Here is a 26,819-nt window from a genome sequence, read left to right as displayed (position 1 = left end):
TGTAGGCTAACTACACAATGTTATGAAGTTCGTATTCTATCAACGTTTGGTGAGAAGTAAAATTTTACATAGTGATCATACATTTGATTTTACTTAGTGATAGAGGAATCATACATTTTGAGAATTCACCCGCCGTTTTAGCTCCTCTAAGTGTCAACTGTCACGTCAAAAGTACGATTTCAGTCCTTAATTCAAGGGTGAACACCACTTTAAGCCATTAAACAAAATAAAAAGAAGAACCGTACTTTTGACATGATAGTAGAGCAAATATGGACTTTCTCAAAATTTATGCATTAAAATTAATACGGTTTTAATGAGATTTTTATACCTTAAGGAAATCCTAAACGACGCTATAAGATTACCCAAGCACCAAATTATATTATATTAGATACGAGGATGAGATCAACATAGGACAAATTGCTGGCAGAGATTCAACAAAAGGGCGTTCATAAGCGATAGTTCAATGAGATCGGGTGTAACTTACAAGACATTAAGGCTATGGTCAAATCGGATGGAGTTTCCGCAAGCGAAAAACGCGCGCCAGATAGGTACTGCTACATAAAGTAGAAGTAATGGAGACTTAATTAAAGCAAATGCCTACATATCGCTATCCCACTTCGATTAACAAATTAGAGCGAGAGATCGGACCCCAGTCGGGTGCGAAGGTTTTGCTTCAAATAGGTATTACGAGCAAGCAATCCTGCCGGGTGATTCAGAACACTCGATTCGGTAAGTTATCGCACGATAAGATGTATTTTCAATTGAAAAATACATCTTATCGTAGGATAAGTTACCCAATCGAGTGTTTTGAACCGCCCGGCATGTACATATAATATTATTTATGCATTCATGGTACTGCTCTAATGTTTTATATTGAAATGTTAAGGAAATGCGCCGGCGTCCGCACGCATTTTTTCCGCACTTCCACAACATTGTGCGTTTCACGCGGAGTTGCGTAAACTTGTAATTTTACTGCCGAAGCGAAGTTGTGGTAGCAGAATTTCGCGCGCAGTTTCCGCGCGCCGATTTTTCGCTAGATGTGTCCATAGCCTAAGTGCCCAAAGCGACGAGCAAACCCTACTGACTTACTATAACTGTAAACTATAATAATAATAATCTAACGTAAAACTTAATACGTATGTTGCAACACGCGAAACCAAACAAAGAGGAATTTAATATAAACAAGTCATTTTTACGACAGAATATTATGGAAAAGATGACTATACTACTTCCATATTACATTATACTTGACACATTGGTATACCATACTAACTCGACGTCACTATAGTGTCGTTCGAATCGGAACCATTTTAACTGTCGATAGAAATGTAATGTCAAACGGATTCGTTTTTCATAAGGAATATGCACACTTTGGTATAATTAATTAATAGTATGGTATGGCAACAATAAAAAAGTATGACATAATTGCGTTTACATTTTACAGTAAACCACAACTTGTACTGGTATCAAAAAATAATATAATGGCCTAAACACAGTGCGTCCCTAAACTATAAATAGACAAGCATAAATCGAATGCTATCCTCTTCTGCAGGGAGCATTATGAAAGGGACTTCATTACATTTATACTTGGCATTTTAGTTTAGAGACTGTGGCTTTTATATACCACACCTTCGATCCCGCGTGCTACAACATACACTTAGGGTGAGATTTATACTTGCACTTTGACTTTGCTCAGACTTAAGATTGAGTTAAAACGAGACAGATTTATGTGAGAGATATACATCTGTCTCGTTTTAACTCTGGCTTAAGTCTAAGCAAAGTCTGAGTGCGGTTTATAGATCTCACCCTTAAAGTAATGATAAAGTAAGTTAAATTGTTCGAGCATATCTATACATAGCGTTGCCTTACCTATCGTCACCTTATTTAGGAATGATTTGCAGCGCCTAACCACTAGTGTAACACTATTACTCCGAAACCCTACAAAAATACCTCGAAGACCCTGTCGACCTCTTCAATTTTGGAGCACCTTTGAACACTTAGGGATAATTATTGTAAAAGAAATGTCTCCTGACGGCACTATCGCCAGACTCTGTTATACGGAATCTTGATATCAATGCTTGCAATCTTTCTTAACAGAAATGTTTCTTTTTTAAGGTCACTTTAAATATTATTAACATGCTGTCCAAAACACCGATAAGTGTTTAACATATAAGGTCGTAGTGACGAAGTGGACTCCCAGAAAAAATTGTATATTATGTTGTATAGAAGCAGGCGTTACTTTGCGCCAGAAAATAACCAAATAAAAATATTTAAGGTACCCTTAAATGCTAAATAGCGTTTCAGTATTTAAACACTGAAAGTCATCATTTTTTATGAGCGCAAAATTCAATAAATGAAAAAAAAAATATATTATAGTTGTAAAAACTGGTATATAGTTTATAAATGTATGACTACAAAGTCAGTTAATACTACCGATAGCAACAATCGCTGTGCATCAACCAAAAGTTCCGTAACACAGAGGCTGAGTGAGGCAGCGTGGACCTAGCGAAAGTAATACCTATTTTCATATAATTATATAATAATATGATAAATATTATAATATTGTGTTCAAGTTTCGCGAATAGTTTTAAATTTTTAGATAGACATGTAGATTTTAAAAAAGTCGATAGTAATAATTCGATAGAGTTGCATGACGTTACTGAAATATCGACACATCACCAGATCAGCACTATTTTCTAATTGACAGATCTCCTTTTTATTTTGGACACACTAAGACGAAGTTAAATATTTGTTTTTATGACAGAGAAATACTACAAAAATATACGTAATCAAAAAACTTTTGGTAAAAATTACGGGTTTAAAAAATAATATCATTTCGGTATTATTTTAATTTGAACCAATGGGATAAAAACGGCATTTCGTGTCATCAATTAACTATGAATATGTATTGTACTCCGAAAAATATAAAAAGATCTATCCTATTAAATGCCCTTCCACATATCAAAATCTCACTACATGAACTACTTTTATAATTATTATTAACATTTACATTGTTAACATTTATATGAAGGGCTGTTTGAAAAAATCTTCATTTAATGCGCCCGTGCTACATACATCCTAAACACATAGGTAAGTTTCGTGTATATTACTTCTAATAATTATATTTATTAAGTACAAGTTAGACACAAAATTTTACAAGACAACAGTCAAAATCTATTGTCACTGTACATTAATCATTTTGAGAATACAACATACTGCGCCAAATAAATTCTAATTTATAACTTAAGTAGATAAGAAACCTTATCTAATTTAATTATGTTAGATTCACCTATAATTATGTTTAAAACATCCCACCTTCAAAACTAAAGTTTTTTCAATCAAAAAGTTACTGACAACATTATTTTTCTTTAGAATATTTCAATGTCTAAAAGAATATTGTCTTTTTTAAGAACATCACTATTGATATTTTGCCAAACACTGTTTTAACTGACTCCTTCGACTATTACGTTACGTTTATGTATAAAAACAGTATAATTTTACCTTAACAAAATACTGTTCTACATAATCAACAGCTCATGCTTTTAACTAAATGAGTGAGTTTAAGTTATTTGAAAATTAACACAATATACTAAAAAACTTTTAATCCTAAATTTGATCAAATTACTTTCATTTTGAAGATGCTAAGTTTTAGAATCCAGTAACTACAAAGACAAAACTTCGAATTGGTCTTTATTAGTATCGAAAGTTCAATATAAGTAACAAAATTTATAACTTAATAAATTATTAAGATACTTAAATACCTACCACTCTTCTTGCAAACATCGAATTATCGAAACTACGATCTTTTGAGTTTCACTTCACTTCCTAACCAGTGAATAATTGGGCACGAGTAATTGACATTAGGATGCTAATTCCTGCATTCAAGTAACATTAAATTACATGTTATGATGCTAGTGTGTAGAAAATTCTTTTCCTCTAAACTAATTAATTATTTTTTTCTTTTTTCTCTAAACCAAAACGACAGGTCTATTGCAATCCCTTATAAATATAGATGCTTCCGGCTGTACTCAGGTGGTTAGTTAATTATAAGCCTGACTAGTTTGAAATCCATCAGGGGTCCTTTGGGTCCTTTTAACAGTGACTCGGCTCGCAACACGTCGCAATTGAGACAACGACCGCGACGCGTTGCGATATGTGTCCGTGAGACCCATCCTTGGACTTCGTTTGTGTTGGTGTTTACTGGTGGGCGTGCTCTGCCTTCTTGGAGTGTTTTTTAGTTAAAAGTGGCCGGGATTTGTGTTTTGCTGATGTTTTTGGTGGTGGAACCATGTTGGAACTGACTGGAAAGCGCTCTAAGGGGGTGCCGCAACACAAACTTCAAATAACTGTAAATAACTACAAACTTGACATTGGCTAATCTTTGTAAAGCCAGACGAGAGAAAAAAAATGACAAAAAGCTGTGAATGTTGTAGGTATATAAAGACATTCTGTAGTATATTTAGTATCAGCATTACACCCGTGTGAAGCCGGGAGCATCTATATCCTTTTCATAATACTCTCTGTTGAAAAGAATAGCACTAGATTTTGACGTCTTAATTTAGTCTACAGTTTGTGTACGACAAAATTAGCCACACTGTCTATTAGTGTTCAGCGCAGTATGTCATACGGACAAAACGATATAATACTTACACAACCTAGTCACTGCCATTTAGTTAATTTTAAATCGTATACCGTTTTTCGATGAGCAATTGTCGTTAAGGGTCAATTTGTAAGAGTAAAAGAAAATTGTACCCATTTTTTTCTTTGTTCAATTTTTTATGTTTATTAAAGGTGTGCACCCATTACATAGGAGGCGACCCCCTAAATTCTAAATCCGTTATTTTTTTACTGTTAAGAGAAAAAGAAGCGATGTATTTATAAACAAGATAGTATAGATACATCTGCATGTCTGTTTTTTAAACAACACCTGTTTTAAACAACAAACAACACCACAGAATTCTTTAATATTACACTTTTCACAGTTTCATAATGTTTATAAAAAATATTTCTTGTTTTTCTGCATTTTAGCTATTTATAATATGAAAAATGGCACTAATTAATAAATAAACAAATAATACCAAACTGGGTCAGCAAAACTCTCCTATGTAAGTAAGTGGGCGATCACCTTTATGACTAAAACACTGAACATTGGTAAAAGCCAAAACCCTGTTACTAATTTTATGTCAGTCTTTAAGTTTTTTATTCAGTTCTAAACTGAAAAAAGTTGTCTTACATTTTATTTAAAAAACGAATAATAATAACTACGTGAAGTATTAATTTCTGATATGTTCTTCATAAATGTTAAGTGAGATAAAAAATATTGAATCCAAAATCGATCAAATTTTGAGTTAAAAATTGACATATTGCGAATTACGCTCATTTGCTCCGACGCTAGATGAATTATACAGTGAACGTCAAAACATAGAAATATTTCGTACACTCCATTAGGGCGAAATCTCTACTGTGATGGGCGGTACAATTATTATCTTCAATTCGATTGTACCTCTATAATTGTCACTATGAGTCGGTCAATCATGGTAGCGTTGCTGACACATATTACGAACCAATCAAGAGCCTGCTGCAGTTCACGCGAATTGGTTTAAAATTGTTAGAAACACGCCTTCTATGCTTTATCGTTCACTGGATGAAATGTCATAGATTTAAAAAAAGAGATAGACGGTACTATCTCTCTTTTCAATTTAGTGTGTGTTAAGTGTTAGTGCTTAGAGTATGCTAGTTGGTGGGACTCTAGTTTTTTGAAAAGGTTACTTAGCACCGTAATACTGCTATCATTACATATTAGTGAGATAGAGAATTAATAGTTTTATTACCGGTGAAATGGTAATACCTATCTAACATCCAAAACTGCGAATGAACTGATATTATTGGGGAAATAATAGTGATTACTGATCTTAATTAACAGATCGGTATAGTATAAGAATGTTCGTGGTATCATACTAAATATACTAAGAATAAACTTTTTTTAAATTTCGCGCTTGCATTGACGGTGCATTGAAAACTTGTTTCATTTAAGTGCATAGTTTTATGTATTAATAAAAATATATATTAGATTTGAACAAAATAGTGTTTTACAAAACTTATACTGAAACAAATTATACTGAGCTGTAATGTATAACTACCGTATGAAACTCGGTATTCAATTTATAGACAGTTAAAATCAATTGTAACAAAACAAAGTAAAATGGACCTAATTTCCATTGCTTTAAAATACAAGTTTGTCCATATATCTAGTCAGCTCTCAGAGAAAAAAAATTATAGAAATAAAAAATATCATTACTTAACTAACTACTTTAAACGAATGATGTTTAGGTCTATTTTACTTTAAGGTAATAGTGTATAGTTACTCGAAATTAAGCAATATGTAATCTCATAAGATTACAGACTACAATTTCACACGAAATTTTGACAAAACAATCGAAAAAATAGAAAATAAAATCATTAAATACTCCTTTTGATTGGTAAGAAAAAAAAATGCGATTTTATTGTTAAAATTTCGTATAAAATATTGTATAACTTTTCAACTTTTTTTCACTCAAAATTTGAAATTCAAAAAACCCATCAGTAATTTTATCATACTCCTTCCACGGAGAGAATATAGGCCGTCTGTTAAGTAATCCCATACAAATCACAAAGACAAAAATGTCAGTGTGCGTTAACCATTTTGAGTGAGCAACCAATCATAAACGAGTTATATTTTCCATACTAACTTTTTTTCGCAGATAGAGTAGTACGAAAAACAGGCTCGTTTATGATTGGTTGGATCAACGCCAACTGGCTTTTTGTCTTTGTCGTTTGTATGTAATTACTTAACAGAGAGAGCCTTATGTTAACTTTTATCCGTGGCTAGAGTATAGTAGTAAAGCCCACGAACTGTTTGTATAGGGGGCTAAAACATTGAATACCGAGTAAATAAACATTGCAACATAGAAGATTTGACCATATCGATAAGCAGTAGGCATGAGTAAGAGAGACCTATACAGTGTACTTCGACTTTGGGTCGAGTCACATTGGCAGCAAATCCAAGCTTTCAAAAATTTTATATAGCGTATTAACTTTTATCACCTCAAAGTAAAGCGCATATTTTATTGCGCAAAAAAAAATATTCCCACGAACACGCGCGCATTTGTACGATTTATCAATCGTCAAATAAATTTTAATCTGGTAAAGAAATTTGACATTATCCCTATACAAAACTGTAAAAAATTCAAATTTATTCTTCAGATAAAAGTTATATGTCGTTTGAAAAATCGGCCCTTAGTCGCTCAAGTTTGGCTGATGCTTAACAGACCATCAGATCATCAGTTAGACCGTAAATCGAAGTACTCTGTATAGATCTCAGCCAGGTAGAGGAGTAGTGAGTACCGCCGGTAGCCGCGTTACTTGTGCTCGGGTAGGTGCGGCGGCGGGTAGGGGGGCGGGTAGAAGTGCTGCACCGGCGCGTATTCGACCCCTTCCTCGTAGCTCACGTAGCCCATGCCTCCCATCATGCCCATCATATCTGCCCAAAACAAATATAAATACACTGTGTCAATTTATGTAATGTTAAATTAAAAAAAAACAAACAAGAATATATATAATATGTCAAAACTGAAATCTATTTTTAAATTTTTTATTAATAATTAATTTTTCTTATCTATATTTTTGTCTTAACCGGTATCACACAGGTTTACTGATGATATGCTGATTTGTGGACATTTGTCACATTGTGTACTGATTCGTGGGCATGTGTCACGTTGTGTTCTGATTTGTGGGCATATGTTACATGGTGTTGTGTTCATGGGCATGTGTGAGTTGTGTACCAATTCATGGCTAAGTGTCGCGTGTACAGATTCATTGGGATGTGCAGCGTTGTATGCTGATTCGTGAGCACGTGTACTGATTTATGGGGACCTGTAACGTTGTATGATTTTTATTTAACTGGTTAATAGAGCTTGACATAACCACATCCTTGGACAATTTATTCCATATATGAGCAACTCTGTTGGTCAGAAAGTGTTTTAATGAGTTTGACGATGACAATTGCTATTGTAGTTTCATCTTGGTCTAGTATTGCTCTTTCTCAGAAACATGCTCTCAAAATTTGATGATGATAGATATGTCGCAGTGTCCTCACTTGGGTCAGGCTCTATCGGGTAGTACTGCACCGGGTAGATGGGCGGCGGGTAAGGGATGTAGGGGTAGGTGACGAGCGGCGCCTCGATCGCGCACTCGTCGCCCGGCACAGCGCCCACGTTGACCGCGCCCATGTTCGCGCCGGGCACGAACGGGTGCGGCGTGCGGATGTCCGTGTGTGAATTGCGTCTGAAAACAGACCATTTTGTTCTAAAAGGCTCCTTTGTGAGGAAAGGCATTCCGAACCAGTGGTGGATATGCATTTGACGATTCAAAAGTACTCGTAAAAGTACTTTTGAATTGAACATTCAATAAAAAATATTTCTATTCTATGCTATTCCTGAGATTGAGATTGCCTGCACAAACCTTATAGTTTATAAATGGCAAAGTGTTTGTTTCTTGGTTTGTCCTTCAATCACAGCGCAACAGAGCCACGGATCCACGTAACTATTTGCACGGATATAGTGAAAGACCTTACTGACTTAAATGCCCATCCGTTTTAACCGATTTGTATGAAACTTGGTACAAAGGTAGCTTGCATCCCGGAAATTTACATAGGCAGATTTTTTCCCGGAAAATTAAAGAGTTCCCAGGGGATTTTTAAATAAACCTAAATCCCGCGACTTCTCAGGCATCATCTAGTATCAAATAAACTGGTGAAATATCTAAGAGAGACATACCGATGGTTTGGTCCCCTGTTTGGCGTGTTGTTGTTGTGGCCCTTGTTCTGGTTATGGTTATTTTGGTTGCCATCTTGGTTGTTGCCACGCTTGAATCTAAATCAAAGAAACAACCAAAATACTATATTACAATGGACCATTTAAACGGTTTTTTAAGCTACTTCATCTTTACTGATAACTAATAAATATATTAATGTGTCATTTATTTGATAAGGTAGCTTAAAAACCCGCCTAAATGGGCGAAGACCGACAATAGGGTTATGTTTTTTACCTGTGCGTATGTCCGTTTGTTACTACTCAACGGCTCAACCGATTTTGATAATTGATACGTCATTAGAATCGTCCTGTTGGCGTGTCACTGGGTACATAAAATTCTTAAAAAATTAAAATGGTGGATTTTATGCGCTTTAATGTGCGGGCTGAAAAGTATGCAGAGCCAACCGCAGTGGAAGTTTTTTTTTTTTTTTTGAAAAAAAATTAAATTACTTTTTTGCGTTTTGCTCAACTCTTGGGACATGGTCTGGTCAGCTAGTGGACCATTGACCCTAGTCAGTACCTGGGCCCCACTAGCGGTCGCTGGCCCTGCCCCTTGGACTGGTTGAGCGGGGGCTTGTCCTGCGGCTTGTGCTTGTGGCCCCCGTCGTGCGGACCGCCCGCTCCGCGCTCGTGCAAGGAGACCTGCTGCATGTCCTGTTGACAACCACAGATGGCTAAGGCTATGGAAGACGCAGGCTGGGTGACAGTAAGACTAAGGCTGAGATCTATAGAGCGCACATTAACTTTACTCAGACCTAAGGTTGAATTAAAACGAGACAGATTTATGTGAGTGTGTTTTAACTCTGTCTTAAGTCTAAGCAAAGTTAGAGTGCACTCTATAGATCTCACCCTAACTGTCACCCAGTCTGCGCGCTTACATAGTATTTGAAAGATCGGGATTGTGCATACGTTTCGTAAGTGTTTGCACGAGTGAAATTCGTACGAAAACACATCCAAAGCGTGACTAGCCTTAGGGTGAGATCTAGAGAGCGCACTTTGACTGTGATTAGACTTAAGATAGAGTTAAAACGAGACAGAGGTATATCTCTCAGATAAATCTTAAGACACCTGGGCCCCACGGTCCTACCATCCATCGCTCAAAAACCTATTATAAACATACCTGCGCGATGTCCCGGGGCGAGTAGTGCCTGGGCGGGTGCGGATGCGGGTGCGGGTGCGGCAGCGGCAGCGGCACCTGCGGCGGGGCGCCGTACGCGGCCCACATGCAGTCCACGCCGAGGTTGAAGTAGAACCTCAGAGTCGCAATATCTGTACAATAAATATGTATGTTCTATACATTAACCATTGACCAACCAACCACCTGAAAACATTTTACTATTCTTTATAGGGTTCCGTACCTCAAAAGAAAAAATCCTTATCAGATCACTTCGTTGTCTGCTGTTGTGTCTGTCAAGAAAACCTATATGGTACTTCCTGTTGACCTAGAATCATGAAATTTGGCAGGTAGGTAGGTCTTATAGAACAAGTAAAGGAAAAAATTGGTTGTCTGTAAAGTCGGTTTACTGACGATAGTTGAACGTAACAACAAAGGCCGATCGCGGCGTTACCTCGCATGAGTCATGTTTTTTCGTGCGTGCAGCCGGCTGTATCAAATTATAAGACGTTGTCACGTCAAAAACCGAAAACCATGAATTTGTGGTTGAGAAAAAAATTAAAATGTATTAACAAATAATTAGAATATTCATTTTTCAAAGTAAGATAACTATACCAAGTGGGGTCTCATATGAAAAGGCTTTACTTGTACATTCTCAGATTTTTATTAATTTTTATGCACAATAGTTTTATTTAGTCCTAGTTGATCTCATGAACCTTGATTTAATGACCTGCTCATTTTGAGAGGAGGCCCGTGCTTAGCAGTGAGCTGACGATGGGCTGACGATGACTTACCATTCATGGGCAAGTCGGCGCCGTTGGGCTGGACGCTCTTATAGACGTGGGGGTTGACGCCGGGCGGCGGCGGCGGCGGCGCGTGCGGCCCGCACCACACCACGCTCTTCACGCCGCACGGGTAGGGCGCGCAGCCGTAGCCCACGCCGCCCACGCCCATGGGCACGGGAGGCGGCACCGGGTTCATCACGCCTGCGACACCAACAACAAACTTACATACCAGCGGACCGAGATTTATTTAAATTAGTTTTTAGTTTGATCCTACGTAGCATTATTTTTTACGCGTATGTACGTTTAGTACGTGGCGACCATGTTGGTGGCAGAGGTACGCACGGACGCTGAAGCGGCCCCTGGCCGGGGCACTTGTCACCACTGCCACCCGCCTGCTAAAGCCGTGCTTTGCGTCAAACACAGCTATGTCCACGATACATACCATTGTAGTTGGCTGAGTACGTGGTGACCACGTTGGTGGCAGGGGTAGACGCTCGCACGGACGCTGGAACGGCCCCCGGCTGCGGCACTGTGTCACCGCTGCCACCCGCCTGCTAACATAAAATACATGAGATGTACAAGGAACCAAAAGCTTAATTTGCTATAATCCGCCAAACCAACGAAATCTGTATAGTGCGCAGTAGCACCACACAAATTCCAATACCACTGACGCGCGTTTCGCCCCGACACCGGAGCATCCTCAGGAGATGTAGACCTTACAATGTCTAATGTACAATGTCTAATTGCACTTTGCAATTAAGCATTGTAAGGTCTGTATATCATGATTTCCGCAAAATAACGCCTGCTTCTATAAGACATGAGATGTAGTGGGATGCCCGATAAAATCGAAGGTATCTGTGCTTTGTATATGTAATATTTACAATCAAGTATAAGATCAAATATTTCAACTAAAAAAACACTTTGAATAAATTAATAAATAAATTGTAAAAAAAGATTTAAAAGGTATGGTAGGTAAAGTTTTGAATATACAATGTCTGCAATATCCCAGCAATCTGAGGTCAGGACCGATGTGTACATGTACTAAAAATAGCACATATTCTAAGTTTACGATGTGTTGTAATTTACTTCAAGTTTGGGAAAAAGAGAAGATGTTTCTGAGGAGAATATTGGATCCATCTCTATATTTCAGATAGCAAACTTAATCTGGACTGAAATCCGCTGTTCGTAGACGCGCCTTGGAACGTTAGTTCTATTTTTTCGAGGACTTCCCCATACTTTTGTGCGGTCCAGTCTGCCCACTATTTGGGGGACTTTTTGTACGGGGTACTTTTACTCCCTCGCGTGCGTTAAGCAATCTGTTTAAGGACAAAAAAAAATTGCCAAGGACTGTGCCTTGTCTATGCAGACAATAAACCTTTCCTCTCAATCAATCAATCAGTTTGTTTGCGTCCACTGCAGGACATAGGCCGCGCCATTACACACGATCCTCCGCCTTCCTCATCCACCCACTTCCCACTACCTTCTTAAGTCCAGCGGATTGGAGGTTGTCCCACACTGCGCTTGCTGATACGCGGTCTCCACTCCAGAACACGTCTGCCCCAGCGGCCATCAGTTCTGCAGCAGACGTGGCCTGCCCACTGCCACTTCAGCTGGCTAATTCGCTAAACCTTTCCTATATTGCACTCAAATTTTTTATAGGAATAAAAATGTCGTTAAGTATAGGACTACATACCTGGTTCTGATTGTTCTCGGGCGGAGCGCCATTGGAAGCTTGCACGATCTCATGGGGCGAAGCGCCCGCCGGCCGGCAGTCCACCATTAGGGGCAGTGCTTGAATCTCAACCTGGAACACATTCAAAACTATTTTATTGTGAGATCGTGCCTGGTTGGTGCGCGCTTGCCTAGGTAATGCCATAATCACTCTTGCTTTGAAGGTAATTAATTTATACTTGGCAGGAAACATATGTAGACACAGAAGGGCATTCTAGACCTTAACTTTTGTATGGAAAAACTTTTTTCAACACTTTTTTATTCAAAGTAAAGCATTTTTATAGGAAGCCTAAGTTGATGTATTAAAATGTATTGCTATCCCCGTCATAATGCTCCCTATGAAAAAGGATAAAACCAGCTTACATTATAGGCTTCCTAATTTCACTATTTACGCCTGTCTGTTTTATTTTTTCCGCAATTTTATTAAGGGCTGAGGGCTTGAAATTTTGACCACTTATGGTGCATTTTTGGTCAGGATTTTTTTTAGTCGGTGAACTTAAGATTTGTTTCAAAAATCCATCTAAAAATTATACTTTTTTTCAAAATTTGATAATTCGATTTTCTGTTAGAAATTACAATAGTTATAGGGCCATAGCCCTGGAGGGAGGAGGGATAGAGAAATAAAAAGAACATGTGGAAAACCCGTAAATACTTATTATAGCTTGTACCTAGAGAATGCTGAATAAAACAATAAAAAATAATTATAAAGTTACAATTTTTGGTTTTACTCCTTACCATAGTCAAAATTGATTCTAAACTACAATAAATAAATAGAAAAACTACAACTTATATGACACAAAAAAAATACTACACAGCATTAAACAAAGTCGGTTCCCGCCGTCTGTCCCTCTGTACGCTTAGATCTTGTAAACTACGCAACGGATTTTAATGCGGTTTTCATCAATAGATTGATTGATTCAAGGGGAAGGTTATGCATATAGTTCAATATTATTTTGGCTTAATTTGTCGAAATATGACGATAATTGTTCAAGTTGTCTGAAGAAATCAAGCAGACTGAGAGCTTGAACCCTTGAAAATCTTAGCGTTTTCTTTTGAAATACGTATAATGATAGAATTGATCCTTAAGAGGAACAATTCTATCATTATAACCAATATATCAATGATCAAATAATATATCAATGACTTTTTTGTAGTCTTAATTAAGATTAAGACTACAAAAAAGTCATTGATATATTGTCTATATTATACGAAAAGCTTTCTATAAATATTGTCTCACAAAAAAATTTGCTGTAAACGTTGTATATAAAGACATCCTGCTGTAGTATATAATCATAATAATAGTAATATTATTAATCACTCCACACTGACACATATTATTACTATCTACATAGCACCCGTGCCAAGCCGGGGCGGGTCGCTAGTCTACACTAAAGCGGAATTTACGTCACGAAATTAGTTTCACGAAACTAATTTCATTGTCAATTGCACGTGTAAACGTCTAATTTCGTAATGCATGCATTAGACGTTTACACGTGCAATTGATAATGAAATTAATGTCGTGAAACTAATTTCGTGCCACAAATTTCGTAATGTAAATTCCGCTTAAACTACAAAATATAAACATCTAAACAAGCACTAAACTACAGCTACTGGTACTGATTCTGATTGTAACCAAATTTTAGAGTATTCACATCTTTTTCTTATTAATGTTATAAGAAAAGGACAGGCAAACTTGATATTTTAGAACTGGCAAACCTCGTGATCTTAAGTGCCAGTCGTAAGTCTTCTGGTTTTCGATTAAGTTATTTAAAATTCATCTTGCATCCTTTTTTTAGCAATATTAAAAAGAAAAAGATGCAGATACTCGAAAAATACCAGAATCAACGCCATCTATTCATTGAAAGCTATGATATGGATTGGCATTCATAAGCATCCCACTTGCTGTGCTGAAATATTTTATATTTTCATTTATTGTTATTTTGTTTTATTTACTAAACAAGTTGTGCAATTTATTTATTAAGTAAATATTAATTTTGAAGAATATAAGCTTATTTAAATAAAATTGATGTCTACAATCCTTCCTCCTTACTTATGAATATTTTAAGATGTGTATATGTTTGTGTGTGAGTAAAGGTTAATGAGCGAATTCGAAGTCGTAGACTACAACATAAAAATAAAAACCACAGGAAAAATCACTACAACTTATAGTAACCTTTTTTGGGGCCATACAATATGTATTATTTAGAAAATAAGAAGTACATTAGAAAAAATACACTACTCAAGATAGTATATTTTGCTTATCTATAATGCTTTCGTTAGTAGATTCATTTCAACGACAAACAATATATATTTATATTTCGAATTTCTAAAATAAGTTAGCATAATATATCAAGTCTTAACATAGTTTTATATAAGTTAAATTTCATATTATATGTATATTTTTTTTGGAAATTTTGGTAATGTGGCATGCTTATAAATATCCTTTAAGTAAATGGCACTACTGGACCTAACTAATGAGTAATAAGCTATGATCCGAACGCGCGATGGCAGCTTTTCTACCCTGGCTAGGTACTTGAACTTGTGTGATGATTGTTTTCCATCCCCACAGTAGTACAATCGTAACAGAGTTAAATAAAAAAGTCATTAAACAACACTCATCAACATGAAAGCGTGTGACACAAAAGCATTAGGGTATTTTACACCAAGCGAGAAAAAATCTAAAAACCGGCTAAGGGCAAGTCAGACTCGCGCACCGAGGGTTCCGTACTCAGGTATTTTTTCTGACATTTTGCACGATAAATCAAAAACTATTATGCAAAAAAATAAATAAAAATCTGTTTTAGAATGTACAGGTAAAGCCCTTTCATATTATGACACCCCACTTAGTATCTTACTTCGAAAATTGAAAATCTAATTATTTGTTCATGAACACATTTTAATCTTTTTTGTGATGTAACCACAAATTCACGGTTTTCGGATTTTTTCCTTTACTTGTGCTATAAGACCTACCTGCCTTTTTGTTGATTCTAGGTTAACGGGAAGTACCTTATAGGTTTTCTTGACAGACACGACAGACGGACAGACAGACAACAAAGTGATCCTAAAGGGTTCCTTTTTTCCTTTTGAGGTACGGAACCCCACGAAGAGTAGGTAAAATACCCTATTCACAAGATAAGTACTGTTCGAATCGTATACGCTGCTGACAAAGTGAAAATTTTTAGAGCAAAATAAGCTCTAAACTAGCCCTCAAACTGCGCTTACTAAAGTTTTACTACAGATATAGCGCCCGGCAAACAGCTTGGACCTGAAGGCTGGCGAATCCGGGAAGTCGACGTATCTACCAATCAGGTGCACTCGCACCGACTGATCAACCAATCGCGTGCACCCGCCATTCGCCAACCAATCGCGTCAATGCTCAAGTTGTTTACCGGGCACTATACAATTCCTTGTACAATGTACATATTTTATCTGTTTTCATTCATGCAACAAACTAACGGGCATCGGCTGGAAGTTCGTATAGTCCAGGTGCGGGTAGGTGTACGCCTGGAAATAGCAGCTCATGTCTGGGCAATTGCCCATCTTCGTTTGGACGGATGTTTCGCATTGAGCATCCTCCGATGGCTTGGTTTCCTCAATTTTGGCTTTACGTGCCTTGCTCATCCCTTGCTTGCGTGTTATTTTGCCTGACGTAAAAATATGGAGTATGAAATAATATGATGAATATTTTTAGTAAATGGTTTTGATTTACAATAACTATATCGGGTAACTTTTTTAAATCAATGCGACAAGGTATATAATCAACAAGACAAACAATAAGACAATACACATTATGGAGCCAATCAAATGATTTCAGCAGTGCTGTTGAGTTTGTTTTTGTGTGTATATTCGTACGTTCGATCGTAACTCAAAACTACTCATAAGAATTTGATAAAAGACAATTTCGTCTCAGTGTCTCATATGTCATATTGATATTGCAGTATGAAAAATCCAACATGGCGAATATGACAGATAAATAAGATTGTATCAAATGAGTTATATGAAAAAAGCTGCCACATAACTATATGATGAAATTATCAATATCAAAAGTTATTAATATTAACAAAAGTTTCTCAAAATTTCCTCATATCAGACCGTTCCAAGCCTCATTACAAAGAAAAAATTTAATTGAATAAAATAAAATACAAAATTCTAAAATTAACGCATAATTTGTGCAGTAAAAATTAACCTTTCTGTCTTTGTATTTTTAGGGTATTAGTTTTTGATACAACCTAAAAGTGTAATTACAAATAAAATGAATGGCACCACAATGTGTATGAACCTTTATGTTTCACAAAATAATATATTATATAAATGAAAAAAATATATATATATAATAAACAATAAACATATACAAAAAATATATAAAAAAGCACACCTATTTGCTGCAACATTTGACTTATATTCAAAACTTGGGAGTTAGCCCGCGAATATCTGTAGGGTGGCGCCCAAGGTTTTATTTGCTCAACAGGTAAGGGTTCCAACTGGTCAAAGTTCAGGACTCGTTTCTCTCCCAACTCCTCGATGAAGACCACGCAGGGTCCTCCATCAGGATGCATCTCCTGGATGTGGCAATTGTAGGGTACTGGTTGTTCCGGATACAATTTACAACGACATTTGACACCGACTTGCAAAGTCGTCCCATCATAATACCTTGCAGTACCATAACGCAGTTCTGTAAATATGTAATTTCGCGTAATAATTCCGTTTACTCATATGAAAAAGTGAGCTAAAATGATCTCCCAAGCCTCGACTGTAAGTTTTGTGAGAATAGAAAACTCTTCATTGAAGTTTGTGTATATTATAAAATGTTTGATTTTTAAAGTTACGTCATGATCACGTTCACTTCCGATTGGCAGACACTCTTTGCTTCTGAACAAAATTGTAGAACAAGTCGTGAAAATACTACTACCAACAAAAAACTAAAAAGACAATATTTTCAACATGTTGTGAAGTCTGCCAATCTGCATTTAGTTAGCATTGGACTATGGTCTAAGTCCTCATACTGAGGGGACACTCATTCTCAGTAGTAGGCCGGTAAATAATATAATTAATGGGTTGATAGTGATGATGAATATTTAGATGTTTCGAACTTAATCCATTGAAAAGTTTTCTCAAAAAACATACACTCCAGGCTCAGAAATAACAGTACCTCGCCTTAGCTCAATCCACGCATCAAACTCAATATTCCGATAAATATCCGGATCCAAAGCCTTAGCTACTTTATATGGGAATGGAGTAATTCCGTTATCCAGCAAGTCTTTAGCGCTGTTGACGTTCAAACAGTTCATACAGACATTCTCAAGATGTATCAAGCTACGGTTGAATACCAGAATGCTTAAAGATTCTTTGAATAAACTTGCTTTTTCCACATCCTCCATATGATGCTTGCATTTCAACGCTAAAGCATTATTATTGCTGTCTTTATCTTTCTCATTCAGAGTTTCAATGAAGATTTTAGATCTCTCTTTCTGTTTCTTACGACGTTCGACGTTTTCTGACATGAAATATTCAACGTGGTGCGACGGAACATTGTCGTGGAGCATTTTTTCCACTGCATAGGGCAAATCCTTCAGTTGGTACACTCCATCGTATAGTACTTCGTATACTAACGCTATAACATATTATATGCAATTTGAAACAGGAAACTTTGGTTGAATATCACACTTTGTTCAAAAAATGTATATTTGAAACCTTACCATTGTTTGCCGTGGACAATACTTGGTATGCAATAAAATGATAAGCAATATTACGATTAGTTTTAAGAATATAGAAGTAAAATAACAAAAGTTCTAATTGTTCCTATCTAGCTATAGCAATATTATGACATCCTACAGCATACAGGCAGCATTAGGCATCAAAAATACCTCTATACATATATTAATACACAAAAAATTTAGTTTATGACTAGCTGATGCCCGCAGCTTCGCCCGCGTGGATTGGTCAGATCCCCTGCAGCATCAGGATTGAGGAGTTGGACTCCAAATTTTTTATGAAACAATGTCGCAAAGTTCCTCTATCGATTAAAAAAGAAATGACGCAAATCGGTTCAGAAATCTCGGAGATTTCGGTGTACATAGGTAGAAAAACACAACTCCCTTTTTGAAAGTCGGTTAAAAAAGTAGCCTATGTTACACCCTGGTCAATCCTCTACTTGTCTGTGAAAATCCCGTCAAAATCGGTTCAGCCGTTCCAAAGATTAGCCTTTTCAAACAGACAGACAGACAGACAGACAGACAGACAGACAGACAAAAATTTTAAAAACGTGTGATTCAGTGTTGGTATCGTTCAAATAACCATAGGAGCTTAATATGAGGTAGTTATTTCGAAATTACAGACAGACACTCCAATTTTATTTATTAGTATAGATTTGAAATCAGTAATATTTTTCTGAGTAATTATTATTTATCAGAAAAGAAAGCCTTTCAAATACAAACATAAATAAATATATTATTGTATAGACCACTATAAAATCACTTTACCATTTTTGTTGACAATAACTTCCAGTAAGTAAATCAAAATTTCACTAAGGCGTTTCACCAGTGGCGTAACTAAACCATTAGAGGCCCGTGGCAATAGGGCCCTCTGGCCTCTTTCAAGAAAGTGAACCGACTTTGAAACAATCAAATGTTTTATGCATAGTGGAGCCTTTCTATACTTCAAAACAGAAATCAGGGATTCCCCGAGCATAACTATTACTAGAACCAGCACCAAGAGAGAAAATGTGCATTCTAAAACTAGGCCATATCATTTTCTTACAAATGTGTGCAAATGTTGATACACCTTTTTGTTTAATTTGTATATGTAATTTAGTAGGTGGCTAATTTAAATTAATTGGATATGAAACTAATAAAGGACATTACTAATTTGGCCACCTCATTATACTAGAGGTAATAATAATTAATAGTTAGAATTTTCTTGTGCTCCTGGCCCTCACAGGCCAGGGGCACGCTCCGGCTTGGGGCCTTGCCATTTTGCCCATCTTGCCACTCCAGTTACGCCACTGGCTAAGACTTATAGTACTTGTAAATGAAAATAGACCTTGTAGTTTTATAATGAGAAAAGGACATTCAACTGGGTGGTAAGGCAATCTAATGATCAATGTTACATGTTTTCTGTTAATCTTCCAGTATTATACTGACTGTAGGCTGCTATGGAAGCAAACTGAATAAAAGCATTAATGCTGTGTCAAAAATATATCAAAAGCACCCCTAGTACCAAACCTTGACAACAATCAATATTATAATCACAATCTTTTTTTGGCAGTATACCATTATCAGCAATTGCCTGCCAAAAAAATATGTGTAGCTAAAGTGAAACTTCAGAAAAATATACTTATAAGAAGTAGGATAATTCTAGGGTTTATTTTTTATAATTTGTTCCTAAGTTTAGATTTTTTAAATATTGCATTATTATGTTATAAGTAATTTCCAATAAATAGGTTCCAATTTCAACAAATAACACAAGTGACTAATGGTTACTAGTATGAAATAACATGAAATACCATAAATATTCCAATAAACAAAGAAGTAATCCTACCAAAGGAAATACATTGTTCATGAAATGCTGTACTTTACATTTTTTTGTCTTGTACAGATAGGACTATAAGTGGAAAGATCTGGAAACCTACTGTAATATTATCCCAAAACATACTATTATATGTGTAACCTTGTTGCTATTATAATGGAAAATGGTCATGAGCCATACCATACCAATCAGAAATGAGGTATATAAAACGTAAAACTGCATTATTTTACTTTTTGTTCAACCAATTACATTAACTGCAAAGGTGAAATTTTAAAGCTGTAGCTAAGTGAATTGCTTTAAGCAGTACTATCATTTACACTTGTTTGTTTTGGAAAACTAGGCACAATTTTTTGGATAAGAACAAAATATCTTGACACAAACTCAAATCTGTGAGAAACATTAGTGGTGGCGGAAGCCACATGACAACCTCGCTGTTTAAGAGTGATGTGGCAAGGTACTAACTACTGGTTCACAAATTTCCCAAATAAAATAGTTTCTTCATTCAATTTCTTTTATTTTAAGACTAGAGTCAATATAAATGTTCAAAATGAATAGTACTGTTTAAGGCAATTTACTTAGCCACGGGTCTAAAACCACTAGAATTTGACTGTGTATCAAAGGTTTGGTGCTAGGGTGGTACAAAACTTACACTGACAAAATGATGATGCATTTATGAATTCTTTAGTGTGAACCACATCAAAGTGTTTAGTATCAGACAAGTGGAATAGGTATATGGTATCCTTGTAGCCATTACATATAGTAGTTTGAGGACCTTTATTGGCTTCAAAAATAACGAAATCACGCCTGCAATGATTATACATATTGATGATAGTTTTCTGATAATTGTAAAGAATTAATTAACAAGTTGTAATAAAAAAATTGCTTTAAAATTGAATTTTAAGAAAGCATTTTGGTATTTGAAATGAGTTTTAAAGAAATACAATATGAAATCTCTATCAGGTTTCAGTTAAAACAAAACCATGATACTTAATTAGTGGATATAAAATTTGAAACTAAGCTAAACAGGATGTAGTATATTGAAACAAACATTGAAATACATTGTTATTTGCTGAGGAGGCCATTGACTATTATCTAAACAAGGCCCACTTGTTTAGTCTGGCAAAAAGGAAACTTAAAATAAATAGTAACATAAGTTAGGTATACAAAGGTAATACAAATCATGTCAGGTACCTATTAAAGTATGAAAATATGGCTTTTAAATTTCTTATTAGCATAAAGATATTTTTTTTTTTATATTCTTTACTTTATTGATATTGATTACAAATTCTACATTGATATCTAAATGCAATGGAGTCAGTATGTAGTGTAACTATGATTGTAATATAGTGGAAAAAAGTTTAGTGCCTAATCACATAGTGAAACTGTGGTTCTTACCTATAGAGGTGGCTCATAGCAGATATTTCAATGAGTCCGCCCCATTCTGAAGGATTTGACATCTCTTTCAGATAATTTTGGAATGGGCAATTTAAGGACTACAAACAGAAATATTGTGTTAGGATCAAATTGAGCTTTGAGGTATCTCAAGTTGAAATAGAGTTTAAAAGCCTACCCCCTCGAAAAGGTGGCGATGGGTTGCCATGAACTGAACGCAGTCCATGCGAACTTTATGAAAATACCGCTGCGTATTGTAAATGTTTTCAGACACGGCCCTAAAAAGACAGCTGGCGTCTCGGGCGGTATGTTTCCTGAAAAACCCCATCTCATCGAGCCAGCGGTCTGGCTCCGATGAACGCTTGTGTATTTTCCAGGTCCCACGGCAACGTATCGGGGAAGGCGACATTGTTTAACACTTCTAAGGATCTGTAGATAAACAAAAACAAATGACGCTATTCTCGCACCGACACTTTCCGATCGAATTTAGGGACGAAATTCGCAATACTAATCAAGAAAATGTCTTGTAATCACAGTAAATTTGCCAACCATAATTATACCTAGCTAAATTGACTGGTAAATGCAAATGGTTGTTTTGCTGTCTACGATACACAACACGTGCACAATAAATAGAGCGTACATTATGATAAAAATCACATCATAGCACTCACCAAGATAATTTATATCCCAGCAGTCAGCATCGGTGTTTAAATTTTATAACTAGAACTAGTGCGGAATATTATTTCAAGAGAAAAAATTGCACGTGCCAAAACCAACCGTCAAGAGCCGGCGGGAAGGAAAATCAAAATACGTTCAAAAAGCCAATGCAAAAAAATGCCATGCCACAGACGAAAAACACTGAATGAAAAAAAAGTTGATGATATTGACGATACTATTATACTATAATACCATTAGAAAATTGCTTTTGGACTTCGTCTGCGATGGCGTTTGCTGGCGCGCGTGCTGTGCTTGTTTGGAGTGTTTTTTTGTTAAGAGTGGCTGGCTTTTTGTGTTAGTTGGTGTTTTTTGGAACTGACTGGGAAGCGCTCTAAAGGGGCGCCGCGCGTATGTCGGCGGGCGCCGGCGCAGACGGAGTCCATACTTGTATAAATTCAATAACTTAAAAATATCACAAACTTGACATTGGCTAATCAGAGTAAAGCCAGATTAAAGAAAAAAAAAATATATATATATACCATTGAATATACCTAACTACTTGATATAATACAAAGTACCAATGACTTTCTAAGCAAGGACATCGCACTGGCGCGCATAACATGGGACCAAGTAAGTGTGCTTATACTCGGTGTAAGCACACTTTCTTCATTAGTCGCATGTTGACTGCAAAGCTGTCAAGACGCCTAAATGCGCGATCAAAAAGTGCCGAAATAATACGTTAACGACGCAGAAAAAAGATGGTGTGACTTACCACCGGTAAGTTAATTTTATTTACGTAAGATAACATGCGAAAAAGTGTAAAATACTTAGTAAAACCATTGAAAACACTAGAAATATCTAAAATTATTTACAATGTTTCCATTCCTTTCTCTCACGCACATCGGAAAGAGACAGATGGAAGGGCGCGTCACGAATGTCGGAAAAACAAAACTGTGGAGTAGCTTTTTTTTGTTCAATGTAAAATCTATTGGCCATTATTGTATCACATTTATTTTATTACTAGCTGTGCCCGCGACTTCGTTCGCGTGGAATAGCTCTCAGCGCGCTTTATATAGCCACGGACGCTCAGGCGCGAGGCGTGTATCTGTACGTTAAAAATGTTCGCCGTGATTCTTTAAATTGACATAACTTTTTTATTTATGAACCAATTGACATGAAATAAACACTAAATGTTAAGTGAAGCTTACTACAATATATTAATGACAACCGTATCTAAATCGAATAAGCCTTTTCTGATATTAGCGTGCACAAACATATTATATGTATAGATAGATCTTTTGACGACCTCCGGTGCGCAGTGGTAGCGCGGTGGATTTGTATGACGAGGGTCCCGGGTTCGATTCCCGGCTGGGCCGATTGAGATTTTTCTTAATTGGTTTAGGTCGGCTGGTGGGAGGCCTTTGGCCATCTTGATTCAAGCCCCATCTTGAATCCGCCATTTTGGTTTTATTTTTCAGCTCCCTGTCAATTGGATGAAGTTCTGAGTGACATTTGTTCGAGCACCCCCCTGGACCTATCTTCAATACCCTGGCCGTGCTCCTCACCGAAATCCTCAATCATCAGCTCTATACATATTTTTCCTCCGAAACATTTTTTGTCCTCTATACGAAACCATCGGTAAAAAAAAAACATACAAAATTTTACAGAAGAGGTGATCAAATGAGTCAGTCAGTCAGTCAGTGAATCAGCACGAGCAGAATAGTATAATAGTTATATAGTATAGATATAGTATAATAGTTTCATATTTACAAAAACGAAAAATCTCTCAAAGAAATAACAAAAATTAATAGTGCTACACTACTCCATTCCATTTTTTGTTCAAGTTTGCTTCTAAAATCACCTTATTCAGCTTCGAGTGCAATAATCGATTTACATTGCGGCTTAATCACTGAGGTTAGTTTACAGGACTTGAATGTTAGCGGCAATGTATAAATGGAGCAGTTGAAGCTACATAGGGTGAATTTAGAAACGTGTGCCATGTTTGGGCTCTTGTGTTGTATGCCACGATGTGTCCATGCTTAGAAAGTCATTGCAAAGTACCTACGCTGGACTTGCTATTGCAATGCCTATTATTATAGTTCCTCCAAGTTCCTCTATCTACTGATGGATCTACATGGTTGCGACAAACAGCAAGCGTGTGGACAGGTGTTTGCGTATGCTTGCTAACGCTTGGGAGCGGCCCTTGCTGTTCGATCAGATTGGTGGGTAAGCCAAACATGGTGTTTGCTGATGTTTGCTGTATGTTGTTTGCCACAAGCGTGAGGCGCGTGCATTAAGTATCTCTGCACGCGGCATAGGCACGCCATCCCTATTTAATTCGGGGGAAATCCCCTTCAGAAATTTTAAGTACTGAATAGAGCCTGGTTTAGAGTACTTTTTATACACAGTGTTTTGGCTATGGTTTGGCTTGCAGTAAATCGGATCAAAGACGAGCGTTGGCAAGCATGTCATGAGCCCGGCCTGCCCGCGAAATTCAAATTTAATTTGGTTTTTCGCAATTTATTAACTAATACGACAACGTAGGCTTATGGTTATTTTATTTGCGACAATGACAATATTCTCCTCATAGGTTTATATAAAAATCTTTACTTGAAAAGGTCCAGTTTAAGAAATAAATTAAAGTATCGACTAATTTGTGAGAATAGTGATGGGCTCATGACCCTCAATCCGATTGATTACAAGTCAAATATGTGTATGTAAAAAGTACTCTGTGGTGTTTGCCGATATTTGCTGTTTGGTGCTTGCCACTTGCTTGCCACAATCGTTGGATCATGCAAAGACCTTACACTTATGTAAGGTCTTTGGGATCATGCCACGTGGGCCGTGGCTGACCATAGATCTATATCAATCTATAACTAATTTTTTTTATACCGAGTACGAAACCACAAAACATTTAAAATTCTGGGATGGTTTAACTCTATGGGTCAACTGTTATGATCATGCTATGATCAGCAGAACGATTCACCCTAGGAACAATGAAAGAGTACACCAAGGGTTCACCTCTGTTCACCTTCAAAATAAGGAGTAAAATCGTAGTTTTGATGATATTTGACACTAAAAGTTAAAAGGCGCATGAGAAGTCATTTTTATTTTTGTGCCATTGGCAAAGGCACCATTCTTGTCTATTAGTCTGTGTTTAGTCATGGTGAGAGTTTAGCAGTGTTACAAGATAAAAACGTTACATTTATAGGTGACACTTTGGTTATAATTTCCAAAATACTATAAATCCCGGCTATTTGTAGCGTAAAAACCACTGGTAATTACAACAAGCGGCTGTCGCGACCTAATTATCGTTGTACCTTCAATGTTGTTATAACAGATTTGGACTGTACTAGATAATACGTTACGAATTAAAGAGGTATTTAGTCGTATTTATTGTCTAAGTTATAATTTTATAAACTATATGAGAGGATATGAAATTAAACAAAAATAATATTTTTTTTTTCTATATTTTAGAAAAAGCACCGTCTGTAAAACATACTTTTTGATATAAATCGTTTTTATTGGCATCGTTGGCGTCTTATAAAATTGAAAAAATGAATTTTTGGATACATGTAATACGACAGTATAAAAATTTATTGTTCATCTTCATCACAAGGAAATTAACAGCTAACAAATTAGACAATCTTAGCTTTAATATACGCAGTTGAGCATTTAGTATTAAACCTACGATTTTCAATCTTACTTCTGGGTTAAAATGATAAAGAATTGCCAAATTTGAAATTAAAAGACTTGGTAACTACACTCCTAATAAATTAAATTGACCAGAGGCATCGCACGACGCGTGGAATCTCATGGAAAAAAAATACTTACAATTTCTAGTTTAAAATATAGAGAACACAGCACAAAGCGATTGCAGAATACAGTAATTTACGAATCCGGAGTGCAGTGTGTTCCCAACTTAAAATAAAATCAGTACTCAATCTTAAAATTTACTCTCCATTAAAAAATAAATAAAATGCTCGTAAAATACACTTATCCGATATATTAATATATATACCATTAAAAGTGACATAGAAAATTTGGTTCCTACAATCTAATGATAAAAACCAGTTCACGGAGTCCGTTTATTTTATTAGATTAGATTATAGAATATTTTTAGGGGATATAGTTATATTTTTTTTGATAACTGGCTTTACTTTTTGGGGAGTAGGCATAGACAATTAGTGTTGCCACAAACGGACGTCGCAAGCTGGTCTTATTAAATCTTAAATCGAGTCTAAAATACGGCGATACTAGCGATATATAGTTGCGATAAATAATGGAAGGTAGTTTAGGCCGTCTTCTCCTGCTCGATGATGTCCTTAGTGGGCAGAGGGTTCTTCTCGCAGGTCTCGGTGTGCTTCAACTTGGTGGGGTCAAAGTTTTCGATTCCATTCAAGAACTTGTTCTTTTCCTTTTCTGCTTCAATCGCTGTTGAAAAAAGAATTCGATTAGCCAAAAAGCTAGTTTTGTTACACTTTAAGTTAGCCTTTGACTGCAATTTCACCGTGTGGTATGGTAAGTAATGCAGTCTTGCGCCTGCTGGGAAACGAATCCAGGTCCTAGTTACAAAACCACACTGCTCCAGAAATATTTAATTTCACATTCATGGAATAAACTACATAAATCAAACGCATATCAAATATTTTGAATCCACGACCGAACTAAAACTAAAATTATTAAGTACCTATGACCCAGGATAATCTGTATATAATTATACTAAGTATTCATCTACATAGCTACCACAATACTATTCTTAGGCCA

General features: G+C 36.2%; 2 protein-coding genes and 2 long non-coding RNA genes across 9 annotated transcripts in view; all 4 read right to left on the bottom strand.

Annotated features, from left to right (window-relative positions):
- Nucleotides 1-1,967: 1,967 nt before the first annotated feature.
- Nucleotides 1,968-4,323, bottom strand: LOC123870581. Its single transcript, XR_006797106.1, has 2 exons — nt 3,449-4,323; nt 1,968-3,400 (listed from the first exon to the last, which is right to left on the bottom strand). It is a non-coding gene; the product is annotated as an uncharacterized LOC123870581 (long non-coding RNA).
- A 1,086-nt stretch (nt 4,324-5,409) lies between these two features.
- Nucleotides 5,410-22,236, bottom strand: LOC123870547 (putative bifunctional UDP-N-acetylglucosamine transferase and deubiquitinase ALG13). 3 transcript variants are annotated; one of them, XM_045913904.1, is made up of 16 exons: nt 22,067-22,236; nt 21,574-21,824; nt 21,399-21,496; nt 20,653-20,807; nt 18,176-18,196; nt 17,629-18,090; nt 16,855-17,151; nt 15,936-16,123; nt 12,442-12,552; nt 11,191-11,299; nt 10,758-10,949; nt 9,970-10,118; nt 9,370-9,503; nt 8,814-8,909; nt 8,135-8,322; nt 5,410-7,519 (listed from the first exon to the last, which is right to left on the bottom strand). In XM_045913904.1, the coding sequence occupies exons 2-16, from the start codon at nt 21,802-21,804 to the stop codon at nt 7,398-7,400; spliced, it is 2,553 nt and encodes an 850-aa protein (XP_045769860.1). In that variant the 5' UTR covers nt 21,805-21,824; nt 22,067-22,236; the 3' UTR covers nt 5,410-7,397. The 3 variants fall into 3 exon arrangements, with proteins under 3 accessions (XP_045769860.1, XP_045769859.1, XP_045769862.1); XM_045913903.1 differs by having other exon boundaries at nt 11,191-11,302; nt 22,067-22,235; XM_045913906.1 differs by lacking the exon at nt 18,176-18,196 and having other exon boundaries at nt 11,191-11,302; nt 22,067-22,235.
- Nucleotides 22,237-25,299: 3,063 nt separating this feature from the next.
- The window catches only part of LOC123870577, a 16,761-nt gene continuing 15,241 nt past the window's right edge, over nt 25,300-26,819 (bottom strand). The window contains exon 3 of the long non-coding RNA XR_006797102.1: nt 25,300-25,404. This is a non-coding gene — a long non-coding RNA (uncharacterized LOC123870577). The remainder of the gene's footprint in view (nt 25,405-26,819) is intronic.
- LOC123870565 (thymosin beta) overlaps nt 25,555-26,819 on the bottom strand; it is a 27,190-nt gene continuing 25,925 nt past the window's right edge. For all 4 annotated transcript variants that reach the window (XM_045913930.1, XM_045913932.1, XM_045913931.1 and 1 more), the window contains one exon: nt 25,555-26,486. In XM_045913930.1, the coding sequence (XP_045769886.1) occupies nt 26,347-26,486 (140 nt within the window). In that variant the 3' untranslated portion in view covers nt 25,555-26,346. The remainder of the gene's footprint in view (nt 26,487-26,819) is intronic.

This window comes from Maniola jurtina, chromosome 12 (assembly GCF_905333055.1).
Source record: "Maniola jurtina chromosome 12, ilManJurt1.1, whole genome shotgun sequence".
In the NCBI taxonomy this organism is placed as follows: Eukaryota; Metazoa; Arthropoda; class Insecta; order Lepidoptera; family Nymphalidae; genus Maniola; species Maniola jurtina.
Note: the sequence above shows the minus strand (reverse complement) of the source record. Positions and strands in the feature narration are given on the sequence as shown.